This window comes from Mustela nivalis, assembly GCF_964662115.1.
Source record: "Mustela nivalis genome assembly, chromosome: 11".
In the NCBI taxonomy this organism is placed as follows: domain Eukaryota; kingdom Metazoa; phylum Chordata; class Mammalia; order Carnivora; family Mustelidae; genus Mustela; species Mustela nivalis.
In genome coordinates this window covers 56,748,715-56,769,144 of record NC_139030.1, presented here as the reverse complement: position 1 = coordinate 56,769,144, position 20,430 = coordinate 56,748,715, and the positions used below count along the sequence as shown (strand labels likewise).

General features: G+C 34.6%; 1 protein-coding gene across 2 annotated transcripts in view; it reads left to right on the top strand.

The window, feature by feature from the left end:
* Positions 1-20,430, top strand: part of PSMD14 (proteasome 26S subunit, non-ATPase 14) — a 102,292-nt gene that overhangs the window by 67,706 nt on the left and 14,156 nt on the right. For both annotated transcript variants that reach the window (XM_082691291.1, XM_082691292.1), the window contains 2 exons: positions 9,955-10,062; positions 17,190-17,264. In XM_082691291.1, the coding sequence (XP_082547417.1) occupies positions 9,955-10,062; positions 17,190-17,264 (183 nt within the window). The remainder of the gene's footprint in view (positions 1-9,954; positions 10,063-17,189; positions 17,265-20,430) is intronic.

Sequence of the window (20,430 nt, the reverse complement as noted above, 5' to 3'; positions counted from 1 at the left end):
CTACTCAAAAATAGTTTTGTCTTAGCTTTTTCTTCTTACTGTGGAAAATATGTATCATAATGGCAGGGCATAGAGTAATGAAGAGCACAAGCTTTGTTACCAGGGCTTCAGTCGAATCCCATTTTTATCTCTCTCTCTTCTTTATGGTATGACTTTGAGCAAGTTATCTAATCTTTTTTTTTTAATATTTTATTTAATTTTATTGGACAGAGAGAGAGACCACAAGTAGGCAGAGAGAGGGGGGGAAGCAGGCTCCCGCAGAGCAGAGAGCCAGATGCGGGGTTTGATCCCAGGACCCTGAGATCATGACCTGGGCCAAAGGCAGAGGCTTAACCCACTGAGCCACCCAGGAGCCCAGAGCAAGTTATCTAATCTTGAGCTTCAGTTTTGTCATCTATTAAATCAGATTTTTAGTACCCATCTCCTAGTATTATGAAGTAATATGTTATGATTAGAATGTGCATGCTTTATAGGAAATATGCAATAAATGACATTTTATTCTCAAGATTAAATTAATTGCTACTTAAATAGATTAACAACTAGCTTATTTTAAAATATAAGATATGAATATTTCTGAGAATTTTTTTTAAGGAACAAGTCTGTAACTGTGTTGCTCACTTTAAGAAGGTAAGGGTAAGGGCGCCTGGGCAGCTCAGTGGGTTAATAAGCCTCTGCCTTCAGCTCATCTCAGGGTCCTGGGGTTGAGCCCCAGGCTCTCTGCTCAGCGGGGAGCCTGCTTACCCCCTCTCTCTGCCTGCCTGCCTCTTTGCCTGCTTGTGATCTCTGTCTGTCAAATAAATAAATAAAGTCTTTAAAAAAAAAAAAAAGGTAAGGGTAATAACTACAAAAGAAATGAAAACTTGCTTGCCCTTGTGTTTTGCACCTCCTAATTTAAGAAGACTCTTTTGAGTCAGCTGATTTTTTTATTGAGCACTTACTATTTTTCTGACATATTTCTCTAGGACATGCTGATGGAGACAAAAATAAATGCATTAAGATTCTGGCCTTTGAAATGATTAATGTCTCCCATCCAAGTACTAACCAGGCCTGACCCTACTTAGCTTCTGAGATCAGACAAGATTAAGTGCATTCAGGGTGGTGTAGCCATAGGCTGAAGATAGTGAAAGATATTTAGAATACCTGTTATTCATAAGATTTTCTTTTGATCAATATCCCATAAGGGTCAGTTAGGGCTTGATAGTCCTACTCTCAGATTGTATACACACACATACACACCTTTTCTTCATCTAGTTTTCCAGATTGCAAGAGAAAAATAGAAAATAGGACACATAAAAATTCTATTTCCACTCCTAATATAGCTCTGTGAGCATACCCATCCAACACTTGGAACAAGTTTAGTTACTATATTATCTTTTGTTTGCTTCCTGTTTTACACTCTTATTATCAGAAATTGTCAGCTAGGAATGTTAAAGCAATTTTATGTTTGAAGTTCTAAGAAACATAAATCTTATACAGAACTAACACTTCTTAGTATAGTTCTTTTAATTTATAGTTTCTGTGTTTAATTTATAGTTTAAAGATTCTGTTTTAATAACATAGTCTTTGAGCTACTTTATTATTGTTTAGTACTTGCTATGTATTTTGAGTGATAGAAATCTGTTTCAAATTAATTCAAATTAAGCTGTTTTAGTAAAGATAAAGGAAAATCTTTAAAAGTCTTCCCATTATCTATAAGAAAATTATTTATTGACTTTTGATTCTGAAATACTTTTCTTTCCCCAGTCTAATGATGGGGATGATGCTTGGTCATTCACCAGATCCTTACTGTTGACTACTGTGTTACAGGCATACACTGTAGACATAAAGAACAAGATCTACTCCCTGTTAATGCCAGTATTGTACCAGAAAATGCAAACCATGACTTTATATAGGCCTTTCCATAGCCTATATATTTTAATAAGTTTAATATGTTCTTATCGTTGTAATTTCCTAAAGAAGTTAAGATTGATTATGAAGCTAGATATTCTTGTAGGTCTTAGTTCATTCCTCAGCGATTATTCTTAGATGACTAGTAAGCTGATTAATAGATACCCACTGCCACTTTTTATATTCCAAATTGCTTTACTGGATGAGTTTTTGTTCTAAATTAAACACAGATCAGTGCGTTCTGGTGTTTGGGTTTTTCAGTTCAGTGTGCCATGGGAGAGTATTTTATGAATTCAGAACAGATCAGTGATAAAGAAATGGAAAGTGTGTGTTTTGTAAACCTAGTGATTAGATTTTTATAGAAAACACATGCCCTCCCCCCTTTTTTTGAAGGAAAAATAAACATGAATGGTCAAACTTTATATAAAATGCTTTCTTTGGATATCTTGATTTCAAATAGATACTTATTCTGTACCATATCGTGTGTGCCAGTTATTCTGCTGGGGAATGGATATATGATGGCGAGTAAGATACAAACATTGCTGTCAAGTAACTGAATCTAATAGTACTCTTTTCTTGCTTTTGTGTTAGGAGAAAGTGTTGTATCAAATAGCTTGGTGATGAAGAGTACTAGCTTTGGCATGCTGTGTATGTACAAATCATAGTGGTATCACTTTGCTTGTTGTGTCATCTCATTTAATTTTTCCATGTTCTCTGAACCTCCATTTTCTCATCCATAAATTGTGAACATTAATACCTACCTCTCAGTATTTCAGAGCTTACACAAGGTGATTTCTGTGCAATAATTAATAAGCTCAATAAAAATGTATAAAAGTGATACACAACCAAGTATTAACTCTTACATATTTTTCTTGCAAAAATGACCTTGCCTAGTGAGAGATGGTGGTTTGCATTTTTCTTAAAGATGATGTTAAAGCACAAGCAATGTATGTAAATCCTTTATTCCCCTTCCATCTGCCTTACCACCTTGTTAATTGTTAACATGGTTGAGCTCTAACTTGTAGTCTCTAAAGCTTTTTATTTCTTTCCTTTCGGGCAACTATCAAGAAGCATACCAACTGTATTGCTTTAGTTTTTATACCAGAAAGGAATCTGAAGTCACTTGTTCATTTTATAGAGGTTGGGTGGGTAGCCACCAGATAGAATTGGTATTCTAAGTTGGTATCAGACCAGTGACTCAGAGGTGATAGTCTCTTGTAGCTCATAAATAGTCTAGTTCAGTTTTTAAGTTTAGTGTGTATTTGTCATGGTCTAGAAATATCTGTTATGCAGGAGTGTCAGGATTCTAGGGATATTGTGACTTTTTAAAAGATAATATTTGGTATAACTGTATACTTAAAAAAATTATTATTTTTTTAAAGATTTATTTATGTGGGAGAGGGAGAGTGCTCGAGCAGGGGGAGAAGCAAAGGGAGAGGGAGAAACAGATCTCCACGAGCCGGGAGCCTGACTCGGGGCTTGATCCTAGGACCTAGAGATCATGACCTGAGCCAAAGGCAGATGCTCAACCATCTGAGCCACCCAGGCACCCCTAAAAAAAACTTTAATTAGGAATTTTTCTAAGGAAATAGATGTCTTTAAATGTTTCTCCCTAATTTTCTTTTCTTTTTAAAATATTTTCTTTAAAAAAAAATATGTTCTTTATTTAAGTAGTCTCAATCCCCATTGTGGGACTTGAACTCATGACCCCACGATTAAGAGTTGCATGGTCTTTCAACTGAGCCAGCCAGATGCCCCCTCCCTAATTTTCTATTGATGCTTTTCATATGTCAAGTGTTTATAATTTATAATTATAATTAATTAATTAATTAATTAATTTAAAATTATAATTCTGATTTAGTTTTGGGAGTACTTCTTTTCTAACTTTAACACTCTGTCGCACTAGCAGTACTCTGTTGACTAGGTCAGTTGCGGTGCTCCAAGAAGGAGGTTTCAAATGGGATTAGCTATGCAAGAGATTTATTTGGGTAAATACCTGTGATAGACATAGGGGACAGCAGTATAGGTGTGACCCTGTGAAAGGAGAAAGGGAAGGTAGAATTGGGAATTGGGTGGAATTGGGAAGGTAGGAACTGAATCAGGCTATACAGCATGTTTCTGAGGAAGTTTCAGCCAGACTGATGAGTTGCCCTTTAGAGGAATGCTTTCTCTTTGGAAGGAATGCCTAGTTTCTAGTACCCCCACTTTGTCATTGGCTGGGAGTAGTCTGAGGGAAACATGATCTGGGGTGAACTCCCAGTCAAAGGTGTAGCATGTGGAGGTGGTGAGTCAGCTATGTTCTCTCTGCAGTAGCTTCTGTTGAACGGAGGTCTGAGGCGGTCAGCTCTGTGACTGCTGCAGTTAATAACACTAAGAACTACAGTGGCAGGTATACATGTATTTTATTTAATCTTATCACCAGCTCTGTGAGGTGTCGTTCATGAGCAAATGGAGACATTGAGAGCGTAAATAACTTATCCCGATTGCTGAGCTAGCCAGTGGTAGAACCAGAATTGTAACTTAGGCAGGATTGTGATTCCAGTGGCTCAAGCATTTAAGTAGCTATACCAGACTGACTATGTGCATATCCTAAAAATTTCTGAACTTTATGATTTAACTATATTCTTTTTATAAAGTTTTATGAATCTAAAAATGTCTAATTACCTTTTGCCATACTAGTTTCTTAAGATCCATTTGTTTTCATTAAGGCATACATGTTGTTCAGAACTTGTGGCTTTACTGTTTGAATTTTGATGTATGTCTTCACTTGTCAAAAAAAAGTAAATTATGGTAGTTACACCCCATCCCCCTTCTCTCCCAGTATATTGAAGTTGTACTACAGATCTCTAGCTACAGTAAGCAGTTCTCCAAGGATGAAGAAAGAAAATGTACATACACATAGGAATTTCTTTTCCAGAGCTAAAATTGACATTTTATAAATAATTTCCGTGTTGCAAACTTGAGACTAAGAAATCACAGCAATTCAGTGATATGCATTTGGCATGAGTCAGTTTTAGTTCTTAGTGCTTTTCATTGGAAATGGCATAAAAAGTAAGATTTCTTTGAATTTTTTATGCTATGGGCTTACAAGAGACAGAAGATGTTTTTCTCTTATAGATGCTTGGCAGTGCATGGCAGCAGAAGTAACGAAAGGGTCACAAACCCCCGCAGTACTTCCCAGGTCAAATGCACCCTTAATTTTTAAAGAATCTAGAAACAACCTAAGCAGTTGATAATAGGTCATTTCTAGGTGATAAAGGGTATTTGATATGGAGTGCTGCTTTTCTTTTACACCTAGCATTTTTTATAGTCATTTGGAGACTTTATGTTTTTAAATATGTAGTAACTGGTAACTGAATTACAACTTTTTTCTTTTTTTTGATATATGACATTGATTTTGAGGTCTTAAAATTTTTCTTTCAAGCTTTGTTTAAAAAAAAAATTCAGTTCATTTTATTTATAAGCACTTTCCATAGTCTTTGACTTCAATATAAGTGCAATTGGAAATGCCTGAGGCAGCTACTGTTACGAGAGAGAGACAGAGACAGAGACAGAGATGGAGAGTTTATAATTATAGTAACTACTGCCAAAAGTGTTTATGCATTTTTCTTTCTGACACCTTTGTATTAATTTTAGGGGCTATACAATATAGCCTCCTTTGAATGGAAAAATTTGGGAAACATGGATTGATGCTTTAGAAATTTAGTCTAGTCTCTCAGTGACCTAGCAGTTGATATGAAAATATGAATTTGAAAATAAATAGCATATTGGGTAAACTGTACTATACTCATGAAATAAGCCAAAAAATTATGGATTAGACGGAATTTGAAAATAATTACAGTTTTGAGTCCTAAACCAGATTCGTTATTAAAATGAAATGATAGGTTATTGACCCTTGGGTATGCTTGGAATAAATATGGAACACAGTATTGTTTTTAAAAGTATTTGCTTTTATAAGCTAAGACAGATGTACAAAAAAGATGCAGTTTTTATTTTGTATTGGCAGCTTCCAAATATTTAGTATCTATTTCCAAGAGTTGCAATTAGTAAAGCAACCATGGTACTGAAATCTGCACATCCCACAAGCTAATTATATTTGCAAGGTCAGAGTGAATACATATTTTCAGAAAAATAAAGGGTTATATAAATATGTGTCTTCTACTTGGCTGTTATATCACAGTTTGTTGATCTGGAGTATAATGTGTACAATTCACAAATTTGTCTGATAACAGAAAGTGGTGTGTGATTGTGTTTATTTTACTAACCAGTATATTCACAGCAATCACTTCCAAATATCTCTCCAGTAAAGATGTGTTAATTACAAAACAGACAAGGTCTTCTATTATATTAAAGCTACTAACAAGAAGACAGCAGGAATCACACATGTAAATAGCATCATCAACCCCTATTTTAGTCCTCTGTTTTGATCTGTGAGTTGCGCATAGACCAAAGGTGCTATTAAAGACTGAGTGTATGAAATAGGCAGCATTATATGAACAAAATTTATTCAACAAGAAAACAGACCTTTAACATGAATTTAACAAGCCTGAGAAATTATAAACTATCATATGCTGCAGATTCATGCAGTGATAATAAACAAAAAAGGAAAGTAAGAGGTTTCCCTAAGCTAGCCAAACTGCTAATGGTTTTGTTATAAGCTGTCTACTGTTGCAGTGACCTCTGAAAAGTCTCAAGGCACTTGTACCAGAAAAAATTAAATGGTCAGGCTGGTGGATAGAGATTCAGTCTGGTAGATAGGACTTCAGCATGGAAAGGAATAATAAAAGTCTGGCATCACATTCCTGAAAATAATCTTTATACTTTCATTTGAAAGTTTTTGTTATTACATATTAATGAGGTAGTTTTGTGCAAAGTTTTTGGCTACATTACTATTTGGATTTATAAGCTGTAAACTGGACTGGTTTAATGTATGTATACTTCAAAACAAACTGTTCAGAAAATTCATGTAGCTCCAAAAATGGATTCTTGCCCCTGTCCCTTTCCCCATACCTTAATTAATCTTTGAGGGTTCTTTTTGCAGTATATTTTATCTAAGATTTCCTTTCTGATCCATGGAGTGACCACTTTGCTGTCATTCTGTTGCATCATGCTGTAAATACATAAACATGGAGAAACGCCTTCAGCTTATACACACCTCCAAGTGCTCACCAGGGCTTTTTCTTGAATCTTACTGTGGCATAATTAACACCTTCTTCACCCATTGCTCATTAGTGCACTGGACATTAATGAGTCTATTTTGATAGGTTGCTCTAAAAGAGGAACCCACTTATTCTCACAGTGCAAAAGGCAATTATAAAATTGTACAGATTAAAATGTAGACTATATTGCCATATTTATATTTTTATTGCGTACTAAATCTAATTTTGGTCTGCAGGTTGTTGAACATGTTAGTTTCCTTAAGACAGTTGCTATAGCAATGGCAGCAAATTCCTTTAATCTTGGTGTAGTTAAAGTATTCTTTTCTATTGGCTATCATATTGCTATTCAGGAATTGTCATAGATCTAAGCATGTCATTTCACACAGACCATCATTTATTATCTGAGTAGTATATTTTTAAACTTTTTCTCATTTTTTTAATAGAGTTTAATTTTTTTGTTTTAGATTTGTTTCTGACTGATCATAATACCTACTTAGCTTGTATTTTCATTTCCTTTTTATGAAGTTTCACACCTGCTTATAATATTCCAGAGAAATATTATGGAGATTTTTGCATGTAAAATAGCTGCCTGCTGTTTTAGTTTGAAAGTGTTCAGTATAAAACAATATGTAGGCATTTTGTTGTGATATGTGATGGAATTTTTGTAGTTTTGTAGGATCGGTTTTTTTCAAATGATTTTACTGAAATCTTAAAATGGAATCGAAGTATTCTAAGAACAATTGGGTTAAAACGATGCTTGGCTCTTAAATTTACCACAGTACTAAAATGGTGGCAGTTCTTAATTCTGAATTTATTTAAGTACATCTATTAAAATGGTCACTTCCAGGGCGCCTGGGTGGCTCAGTCGTTAAGCAGCGCCTGCCTTCAGCTCAGGTCATGATCCCAGGGTCCTGGGATCGAGCCCCACATTGGTCTCCCTGCTTAGCAGGAAGCCTCCTTCTCCCTCTCCTTATTTTCCCACTCTCACTGTTTCTCTCTGTTAAATGAATAAATCTTAAAAAAGATCTTTTGCTTACATTTTATATATTTATTTTTCACATTTAATTTAAGTGCTTTTTAGGAAAAAATTTTATTTCTATATTTTAAGCAAGTGTTTGAGATCAGGTCATGATCTCAGGGTCCTGGGATTGAGCCCCATGTCAGACACTCTGCTCAGTGGGGAGCCTGCCTCCCCCTCTTGCTCTCTGCCTGCCTCTCTGCCTACTTGTGATCTCTGTCTGTCAAATAAATAAATAAATAAAATCTTTTTTTTAAAAACTATGATAATATCTGATTAAAGCATGTCTAATATTAGTACCTATTTTTATGATTTTTTTTAAATACATGACAAAAATATAAGAAAAGCAAGAAGTATAAACCCAGGCCATATTTATTTATATATAAATATTAAAGTTAAGTCTGAATTACAGTTATATAGAAAGAAAAAGGAGTTTTCACAAACTATTAAATCATGTATGTTCTGGGAATACTTGATTTTATTTTGAGGCAAGAGGACTCTGGGGAAATTCAAACTGTTAGAAATAAAAGCAAAATTTCATAGTTGACTTTTGTGGTTGTTGTTGTTGGCCTGCCAGAGTGGACACTTGTAATGCTTTTTGGTCTGTTTGTTCCCTTTGTACTATTTGTTGACCCTCTGTGGTAGCCTTTTAGAAAGTGTGACTTTTTCTTTCTTTAGATCTTGTTCTTTAGTATACAGCATGTATACATACTTCCTACAAACATACTTTTCAGACTTGATTAGATTTAATTTGTCTTAACTTGAAAATAAACTTGCTTTTCCCCTCTTATTCAACTACTTGCTCAGCTATACTCAAACTGTATAGAAACAGGAAACAGTCTAGTTGATGATAACTTTTATAATATTAATCTCAGTTAAAGCACTTTTAAGGGATATCTAGAAAAATGTATTATCCTGCTTTAAGATTTATTTTTATGTGACAGAAGTATTGAGTTTATTCTCTAGGTAATTGATTTAAATTCCCTGAAAGAAGCATCTGTCTTAAAGTCCCAGTGCTTTACATAAAACTTCACATTTAAAAGCTTTAACAAGTTCTTTCAAATCCATGATAATGAACAGAACAAAGTGTTCAGATAATATGTGATTCTTGTTAAATATCTTAATATATAAGAGCTAACAGATGATACTTTATTACGTAAGTTTGAACTCTTTGTATACAGAAATTGAATACACTTAGAAAAAGATGATACCTATCGTTACGTCTTTACTCTGAACTCATGGCCATCTCAGTCTATACTGTGTTCCTGGCTTAAATCACAGATGACCTTGGTTTTCTTGTGTTTGCCTCCTATTCTTGACAGTGGCTTGGCTATTTAAGGCCATCAGACAAGGTATAAAGTCTTTTATAGTCACAAGAAGTAAAAGGTATCTGACTAGAAGAGAATACAGGAGCAAGTGCCTTGCTGGCTGTAATTTTGTTGTCATTTCAAGTACTGTGGGAGTATAATTGATGTGACAGGGCTGGGCTTTACATGTGGTCCCTTAGCTTGTGCTCACTTTCAGTTTTAGTTTCTCTTTGTCATTCATTTTGATTAGGTAAAATTTAGGTGACAAACATATGCACACCAATGGAGGCTGTTTGCTGTGTAAGTTTAATAATGATTTATTTCAATAATAAAGATGCAAAGTTAATATTTTTCTTTACTGCTTCATGAAAATTGCAATAATTGGTGTCACCTTACATTACAAGATAGAGGGTGGTGTGCTGATGGCACAGTCAGCAGGAGGTTCTTTTTTATTAATATTATAATTAAATGATTTTCTGGAAATAGGCCAGAAACAGATGCAAGTTGATCATGCCTGTCCACTGTTGCTTGGCATCATCACTTGCTTTTTAAAAAGAATTGACCTGACACCTTATTTTTACAGGTTGTTATTGATGCCTTCAGATTGATCAATGCTAATATGATGGTCTTAGGACATGAACCAAGACAAACAACCTCAAATCTGGGTCATTTAAACAAGCCATCTATCCAGGTAATGCCTGTATTTGATAATGTGTTAAAACTGTTTTAATTTTAAAAGCCTATTATAAATGGCCATTTTAAGATCTAATACTTAGCATTTTAATTTGTTTGCAGTTAATTTTTCTTTTGCTTGAGAAGAAGATTATGGAAACACTTGCAGAAATTAGGTTTGCTCATTTATGAGTCCATTTTTAGTGGAATCTTTAAACTTACCTAACATAGTTTGAGGATACTCTTTTGGGGAGCATAGTAGAGTCTTTATCTTGAGAGTACCTTATGGCTTTGTACGGTTAACACTGTAGTAAAGGACTGATAAACAAGTTTTGGGTAGAGTACATTAGGGGTATCATTATTGATTGGTTAGTGGACATTTCTCAGCATTAAAAATAGGATAATCAATACACTATAAGAGACAGAAACATTTCCTTTTAAATGGTCCTGAAAACTTTCTGCCTTTTTTTGATTTACTCTCCACATTTAAAATAAATCCTACAACACATACCTGTATTGTTACTTTTGATTCATTTATATCTTGTTCTAATGTCAGCTACCATTATTACAGTTAATGCAAGAGTTTGATATCCTCCTGAGTGATTAATGGTTTTTTTTTGTATCATTCACATGTCTCATTGTTTTTACACAAATCTTCATTGTCTGCAAAGATTATTTTAAATGTGTTTTTAAATGTACCACAACCTGTGTTTGTATAGTTAATTGCTTCTCTGAAGATTAATTAAATGGGCAGAAATACCATGTTTGGTTAAATAGAACACATAGGACAAAGACATTATAGTAGCTATTGCTTCTTGCCTTCTGAAACCTGGCTCTGTCATATGATTGTCTTTGGGGAGTTGTGGCTTTGACAGTTAACCATGGTTAAGCCTGGGTCACACTCTGATAACTTTACACCTTTAGACACTTACTTTTGCAGCAGTCACTCGTTTGAAATCTTCATCAGAGTGAAACCTTTTGTTTGAAAGGATTGAGGTGTGTTGCTTTTGAATAAAATTGTTTTACAAGTCAGGGAAAACTGCAAAGTTTAATGAGTATGAAATAAGCTACCAGTGTTTTGATTGGGTACAGACAAGCCCATGCTTGTATGTTCCAGGAGAATATATGTTTAGCCTGTGATAATGACCTTTCTTATAAACCCCCATAGTATCATACTGCTTCATTATTTTTTTTTTGCCAAAGGTTAAGTAGCATCTCACGATCCAAGGTCATTGTGATTACTACGTGGTATATTTCTGCCAGAAGTTTTTACTAATTGCAGGTGAACAGCCACCTGTTGACAATTTCATCTTTTAAATGTAAAACCTGCTTTTTAACTTTATAAATTGAGTAAAATCAATATTAAAATTTGTTCTTTTTTCTATAGTAGTTCAGTTTGTGTTTTTTAGTCCTACCTTATAGTTCATAACTTAAAGGTGGACCTTGTAAAGCAAGTTCCAAACCCAAGTTAAAAGGACCTGGGTGTATAATAGCTACAGCATCATTGTTTTTCCTTTCATTTTAGTTTGTTTTGCCTTCTAATTAAAATCTGTAAATACATTTATTTCACACTTTATATAGCGCCCATCAGAATGACATCTATCTGAGTGCTTTACGGTTTTAAGACAGTTCAATACTAAACCACTTAAATAGGACCGAGCCAACAAGTAACAGAACAAAGCCACACTTTAAAACTATTACTTAGTTTTCTAAGATAAGCTAGAAAGAAAGCAACCCAGAAAAACCTGAAGTGACTGGTTAATATAATAATATAATTTTGACATATGTTAGTAGAATCTTTGACTCAGGGATCAGAAGCCTTTCCAAAGGGGTTTTATTCTGAAGGAAAATTAGTTTGTGTTAAGAGGGTCATTGCACCTAAACCAACTTTCTAGTAGTAGGGATAGAAACTTGACAGCAACTATCAGCACTTATGCTGATGGCGACTAATGCTTTTCTAACACTGATTTTTTACTACTATATTTATTGCAGTGGGGGAAAGTATGCTTATTTTGTAGACTACTGTTCAGTAAATTGAGGAACGTTTAAAATATGTTAAGAAAAAGATTATAAAATAGGATTTACAAGTTCTCCTCTTTGCAAATACGTATTTTATAAACTGTGCCTGTTTATCTGCACAAAGATGTTAATGATTACTACCTTTGGTAGAAATGGAATTTTTTTCTTGTTTTTCCTTTTCCATATTTCTTAAAACTATCTACAGTGAAACATAACATTACTTACAGAAAATGTTATTTTTAAAGCACTAAAACAATGTTGGAAATATCTGTAAGAAAAAAACGAATAGACAAAGTTTATCTTAACTTTCATGTTTTAAGTAAGGGAAGCCATTAATAATCCTGATAGGGAAACAAAGGTGTGATGCTTACATTCTAGGCTTTTGTTTTAATGTACGAGACTTTGTAATATTTTGTTTTACCATTATTTACCTTTTTTACCATTTACCAATGATAAATGGAACATTTACCATTATTGTCAAACATAGGATTGAGGGTTAACAAGCATTTATTTTCATAATTAAAAATTTTAAACTGTTCCACTTAAAAAGTGTTCAAAGCATTTCAGATCCTTAGGAGCAATAGTATAAGTGAAGATTGGGTTGTCAACTGCATGGAAATTTTGTAACCATTGGTGCACAGATACATTGTGCAAGGCCTGTGAGCCTCTAAGTGTAGTCCTGCTTACAACTGCATTGTCTAACAGAGTTAAGCTATTTGAAAAGCATCGTTTTCAGTAGTTACTGTAAGTTATAAAACTGTTGCTCTGGAAGGAACCATTGTGTCATTTTGTAGGTGAGGGAACTTTGTAGTGAGTTAACGTAGGAACTGGCATCATAACCTGGACTCCTGGTTCTTTATACTATACTTGGAACTTAATTAAATAATTAATTTTAACAGAGGTATATATTTATTCAGTTCAAAATTCACAAGTTACAAAAATGTATTTAACAAAAATTCTCTTCTCCTTTTGCCTTTTGCAATCCAATTCTCCATTCTTGAGGGAACAATAAAACACATTTTGTTTCTTTTCAGAGTTATTATATTTATGTAGGAAAACTCCATTTATTTAAAAATATGATGTAATTGATACTATTCAGCTCCACATTTTCACTTTATCAGTGTAAAATAATTTAAGACAGACAAACCTACCTCTGGATCTAAATAAACACTCCTTTTTTAAGAGCATGGAACTTTTTTGATTGATCAAGAACCTCTCCAGAGGTTATTATTATTGTATAGTTTGTAAGCTGTGTATTTTATAATATATCTGCTTTTCCATAGCAGTGAGTATATGGAGATATAACTTAAATCTCAGGGCACCTGGGTAGCTCAGTGGGTTAAAGCCTCTGCCTTCAGCTCAGGTCATGATCCCAGGGTCCTGGAATTGAGCACCGTGTCGGGCTCTCTGCTCCGTGGGAAGTCTGCTTCTCCCACTCCCACTCGCCCTGCTCGTGTTCCCGTGCTGTGTCTCTCTCTGTCAAATAAATAAATAAAATTTTTAAAAAATAACTTAAATCTCTACTCAGTAGTCTGGGCGGTGTTCAGTGAAGTATGATGAGGGTAAAGTGTTAGTTGTTTATAGTTATTTGACACAGGCATATATAGGGAGCCATTTAAGTAAAGGATCTTATTTTAGGATCTGTTGTCAAAAATACCTTTACATAAAATACCGTCTTACACAATTCATTCCAACCTGATAGCTGGTTGCCTCTCATAAACTGCTTATATCTTTATCCCATAGTTTCTACCGCCTTTGCTCATATATCACTGCAGTTCTAAGTTTATTACTTTCCCTTCTTGCTATTATTTCTCCTGTAGTGGTTTAGACTGTCTTGAACATTCTTTGCAATTAGGTATCTAGTCTCCCAAAGATAATTGTACTAAAGGTTAATAAATCACATTAATGAACAAATACAGAAATATGAATAATTCAAATGGTGATTGATTTTAAAGTTGATTTGTCATACTAACAAAATTATGAAGCTCTACTCTAAAGATTAACTAAAGCAGCATGGAAACAATCAGGAAGTTAATCAACAGGATCTGGAAACACCCCTTTGTCTGTGGTTCTCTAAACCATTCTGTATCTAGAATAGATAGCCTCTTAGAGTGGTAATAAGTACCAACCTAGGCAGAACTTCCTGAAAGGTTAGCAAAGTTTGACAAAGAAAACAAGGGTCAGGATATACAAGAGGCAAATAAATAAACTCACTGCTGTTAGTAAATTCAAAAGGTATTGTCCTAGAAACAGTGCTGTAGAAAGTGACTAGTTTCCTGGATCAACCACTGAAAGCATATTTAGCCCACAGTATATAATATTATAGAATAGATCGGGCTATAAGAATGCTCCTATGAGAAACTTTTGGGAGATTTAAAATGGCCAATTAGTGAATAAGTTTGGGAAATGTATCCTGTTTTAATGAAGAATTGCCTACATTTTCCTAAGTCCATCATACGTTTGTTAATTGTAAATTAAGAAGTTAAGTAATGATGTTTTAAGAAATTTCCTAGGTGTCTCCTTTATCTGCTTGACATGCTATGGCATATGCTATTATATTCTGTGTAATTTGCAATTTGACCCCTCCAAAAGGTTGCTTCTCCCTCCTTATAAATCTAATCTTTTGTTTAGCATACGCTGTCTCAACCTGTTGATGAAATTGGTTAATTTGAGAGAATTTATTATTCACTGAGGCTGTGTTTTTTGGGGGCTCATGTGAAAGGAGGATTGTATATGGCCAGTTGTGGTTTGGAGTGTACTGGGGGTACACAACCCATGAGTAAGTGAAATTGGAAGAGTGCTCGAGGATATCCTTTTATTTAAACTTACGTATTTTTTAATCATTATATCTCCTAATTTTTCATGCTGCCTGTTAGTTTTACTGATTTTGTCTAAATAATGTTATTAAAAATCAAGTAGGCAGTATCTTCAAATACCAAACTCTATATTTTAGCAGTATAGTTAATCTCTAAAATGTGGACTGTGGGCCCACTAGCCGATTTCTTTCTTTCTTTCTTTTTAAGATTTTATTTATTCATTTGACAGAGACCGTAAGAGAGGGAATACAAGCAGTGGGAGAGGGAGAAGCAGGCTTCCCGCTGGGCAGGGAAGTCCAATGCGGAGCTCAATCCCAGGAGCCTGGGATTGTGACTTGAGCTGAAGGGAGACACTTAGTGACTGAGCCACCCAGGTGCCCCAGGCTGGCCAATTTATTTATTTATTGGCCATACCTGTTACCAGCTGTATGGCTGCTTTGTAGAATTATATAGTCAGGGCATTGCACAATGGTGCTTCGATGAGGGGCAATTTGGAACTGAAACCTAGCATAAGTTCCACTCTCCAGTCAGGCTTTATCCACTGAGAGGACTAGGTACCTTCTTCTAATTCTTCCATCCATGGGATACACTTCCTAATTTAGATAAATATGAGTACATACTAAGGAAGGCCCTGATTAATTCTACTTGTTGATCTGCACAGCACAGGCATTTCTGAACGCTGATTAATTCACTACTCTTGTTGACTATTGAGATGAATAGGATTTAATAAATACACTTAGTACTTTAATTTTGTATGTCAACCATTTTATTATAGCAGATGTTAGGATAAGAATGGATTGTTATAGTACCTATCTAAAATGTTTTAGTACTTGGTGGAGTGGGTTTTTGCTAGCGTCATTTTAAAATAAGACTGGCTGATGCACCTGGGTGGCTCAATCATTAAGCATCTGCCTTTGGCTTGGGCTGTGATACCAGGATACTGGGACTGCTCAGTGGGAATCCTGCTTCTCCCTCTCCCACTCCCGCTGCTTGTATTTCCTCTTTCGCTGTCTCTCTCTCTCTCTGTATGTGTCAAATAAATAAATAAAATGTTTTAAAAAGTAAAATAAGAAAAAAATAAAATAAGACTGGCCATGCTTTGTTTTTCTCCTGACCCTTTAAAGTATAAAGACTTAATCCAAGAATTTCCTAAGACACATGTGGCATACCAAGGTAAGAGAAACATGGGCTTTCAAGTCAGAAATCCCACCTTTGCCTTGCTATAAAACTGGGACAAATTAAAGATTTGTGTCATACTTTCTTCATCTCTCAAAACACAAATGGAACCAGTCTTACTGGGTTGTTAGGAAGATTAGAAGACCTAATGTGAAAAGCAGATGCTGGGCACTCACTAATTATTTCCTTTCTAGCCCTTCTTCTACCTCAACACCTTAATGCCTTCACTGTACAAATCCAGTAATTAGAGAGTACGGTGGTGGTTTTGGTTAGCTTTAATCTTTATATTTGAGCTAACCCTAAAATCGCTTTTGTTTTTATACTGATTGAAAATAAGTCCAAGTTCATGTCTTACCAGGCTGATAGAGGATCCCCCAGAATGTCATTCTGAGCCCCATTTGAACATCTGTTGCTAGAGTTAAATATTTGATCAGTTGTGAATGGATTACATCACAGGTAGTGTTACCGTTTCTTAGTAAAGCCATGTCATTAGCATACATTTTTATTATGATCTGCCTATTTGTCTTAGAGAAGTCAAGTGCAGTGGAAAAAAATCTGGCTTAGAAAGATTGCCTGTCACTGGGTAATATCATGAGGTAAATAAAAATAGACCCAGTAAAGAACAAACTCCACTTTGTTAATTTGGAAACGTGTGGATACCCATTGTTTGAATCTGTTAGAACTGCATTAACAAAAAGGGAAACCCCAGATTAATGTCATGGGTAAAAAAACAAGTGTATTATTATGACTAAATTTTAGACTTTTCTTTTGAAATAACAGAGAGTACCCTAGATATCATAAAATCAGACTTACTAATTGTTATTTATAAACTATCATTAATTTATAATTTAGATTATGATGGGGTCAGACCCTGTCTCTGACTCTGAGCAGGGTTACTGAAACTGTTAACTTTGTGCTGCTGTGTATGATATTTTGAAGAATGTATGACTTGTACCTCTAAACCTCACTTCTAAACTTATAGCTGAGAAAAAATATTTTTTTCATTTAATTTTTATTTAGGTTAAAGACTTTTCATAGAAGTCAGTAAAGATGTTGTCTGTAGGATATGTTGGCAGTTTCAAACTTATTTTTTACATACAGAACATTAATTTGTCCTTTAATCCTTTCTATATAGGCGTTAATTCATGGACTGAACAGACACTATTACTCCATTACGATTAACTATCGGAAAAATGAACTGGAACAGAAGGTAAGTTAAAATTTTTACCTTAGGGAGAGGGAAAAAAATCTTTTTCAGACCATTTAAATTACTATCTAGTATGTTTCACTTTGAATGGCTGACCTTGTTCATTGATGTGTTCAAATATTTTTTCATTCCTGATGAATTTGCAGGAATTTAAAATAAAGGAATATTTTATTGGACATATAGAAAGACATTTTACCTTATTAGTAGGCGCTAAAACAAGAAAATAAGCAGGAAACAAACATTTCTGTTTGATTTTATGATTAATTACAAAAATCATTCTGTGATTTATCTGATTATCTTTTACCAATAAAATGACCTTTTGAAACTTTTTTCAAATTTGAAAGGCATAAATTAGATTATAGTTGTGTAGTACTTTAAAAAATACCCTATTTATATAGGGTGAATGAAAAACCTAAAGGGAAATGGGTTTTCATATATTTAAAGCTAGATTCTTACCTTTTTTTATACTAGCCAATTTTTTAAATTTGGTTACCTTAAAAATTACCTCGCATCTTCATGCTTTAGCATTCTTTTGTTTTTACTATTTTAGGATTATTTCAACTAATACCAAATATTTCATTTTGCCTGTTACTGTTTTTTGAAATTACAATCTGAACTGCTTTTTTTCTTTTCTTTTTTTTTTTTTTAAAGATTTTATTTATTTATTTGACAGACAGAGATCACAAGTAGGCAGAGAAGCAGGCAGAGAGAGAGGAGGAAGCAGGCTCCCTGCAGAGCAGAGAGCCTGATGCAGGGCTCCATCCCAGGACCCTGGGACCACGACCTGAGCCGAAGGCAGAGACTTTAATCCACTGAGCCACCCAGGCGCCCCATGCTTTATTTCTTTACTATTACAATTAGTCATCTTCCAAATTAGCTTCTTGTATTTCTCCCTGAAGAAGACTTAAAATAATTTTTAAGAACCCCAAGTACTATTGGTAGCCAGTAAGTTTTGGTTTCTGTGTGACTCTCAAGTCCAGACATGGTAAGTAATCAGGAGTAAATAAGACCTTACTTAACTGATCAAAACTGTTACTCACAAACGTGCATTAGAAGGGAATTCTAATGCATGAGGTAAATGGGAAGTGAAATAAGTTGGGCTGTCCATATTGCCTCCTCTTTCAACAAGATGACCTCCATTTTTAAGGTCATTTATATACAATGGGGGAAGATGGTGCTATATAAGATTTCATTGAAAGAAGAATTCTGTTTTGTTTTGTTAAGTTTTATAAACCACTGTTTTAAAAGATCAAAGCTACCAGTGAACTCACCTAAAGGTCCTGTGTGCTTGAGCATGATGATGAGTGAGGCGTTGCAGGGGCCTGTTCTTCCCTGGCCCAAAGGGAAACACAGAGCCATAAAGTTTTTTCCAGCTGCTTGTCTATGTCCCAAAGTTTATATGTGCTGTGGTAGATTTAGTTGTTAGCTTGAAGTATATTTTCAACACTTCATTTCAATTTTTATAGAATAGGTACAGGCCATGAAAAAAGGGCACCAGTCAGATGCAAACTGAAAAATGTATTCACATGTGTAAATATTTTATCAGTCAGATATCTGACACCCAACTGTTTGGAAATATCCTGCTGATTACATAAACTTTTCCACTTTTTGATGCCCCTAAAACTTAACAACTATCCTTGACATAAAAGATAAACACATAAATACCTACATAAGTTAATGTTATGTTTATGCTCCTAGTAGCTCAGTTTAGAGCTTTTTATAGTACCAGAAGCCCTGCCTTTACTCTTATCCCACCAACCTATATACTTATCTACTTCCCTTCAAACATACTCAAGGGTCACAGTGGAATCCTTGTTGAGTCATGGTAGGGATAGCCATATGCTCTGTGGGAGCTTTGCTTTTGAAGTGGTAGGAAAAATCGAGTTCTCAACACTTAACTATAGGTAGCTTTATAACATATATAGTTGCAGCTGCACCAAAATTTCCCAAAGATGTATTTTCTAGAACACTTTTCAGTGGAGAAGATGAGAAGCAAAGAAATTGGAGTTACTTGTGCAGGATTTTTTCAGGTATTTTTGCAAACTACTCTTGTCCCCATGGGCCCTTGAATGGGAGTGGAGGAATTTGGAGCTTTGTGTCTTAAGAAATCTCATAGGTGATTTTTGACATGTACCTATTCTCTAGCATCAAAAAAGAAAGAAAGAAAGATCCAACTCTGTACCATATATAACTATGAAACTCTAAGCAAGTAGAATTTCTAAACTTGACACTTCAGCCTTATCTTCATTCAGATCATGGTTCATGGATCTCACAAGTCAGACTGGTCCTAATGGCAAAAAAACAACAACCATTTTTTTCCCCACAAAGATTTTATTATTCACTTTAAAAAGTTACTAAATTTTAAGTTCAACTAAAGAACATTTATAGAGTAACAAGACTAGGATAAATTGTTTTAGGACTCTAAACTTGAAAACCTAGGACCTTCGAGGAATATGTACTCAGAATGAGGACTTTAGCTTAAGAAACAATGAACTAAGGTGTTTAGTTCCATGATCACTAATAGGGTGTGATCCTAGTTTGCTGCTTTGTAGACTGGACAAATCTGTGATTTCCTGCCTAGTTTCGTGACTTTTCATTCTGACAGTAAGGAAGTTTGCATTTTAAAAATTATGGATGGGCTATTAGAATTAGAAAGAAACTTAGTTATGAGATCTTAGTTCATAGATGTATAAACTGAGGCTCAGAAGGACTTAGCTGAAGTCAATTCAGAAAATGGGACATTACCTCCTTACTGTGGCCTTTGAAAGCTGGGCTATATGCACTATTTCACCTTGTGTGAAACGTAGTAGTTCACTCGCTCATTCATTTGTGCATTCAGCAAATGTTTATTGAATGTCTGCTATGATTAGATTAGATATTGTTCTGGAATCTAGATCTTGGTGATCTCAAAATCAACAGGTTAAGGCTCCTACCTCGTTGATTTTTCTTTTGTGAGAGAAATGCAATAATAAAACAAATTTCAAGTGTTGATAGTTATAAAAATAATAATGCAAGATAAGGGAAGACAAATATTTAAGGTAGTGTGAGGTGGCTTTGTAATGTATTGTGATGAGGAAAGGCATCTATCTCTAGGGAAATGAGAAACATAAGCCATGCAAAGATAAGGAAAATAGCCTTTGAGTCAGAAGGACAGCAAGTACAAAGGCCA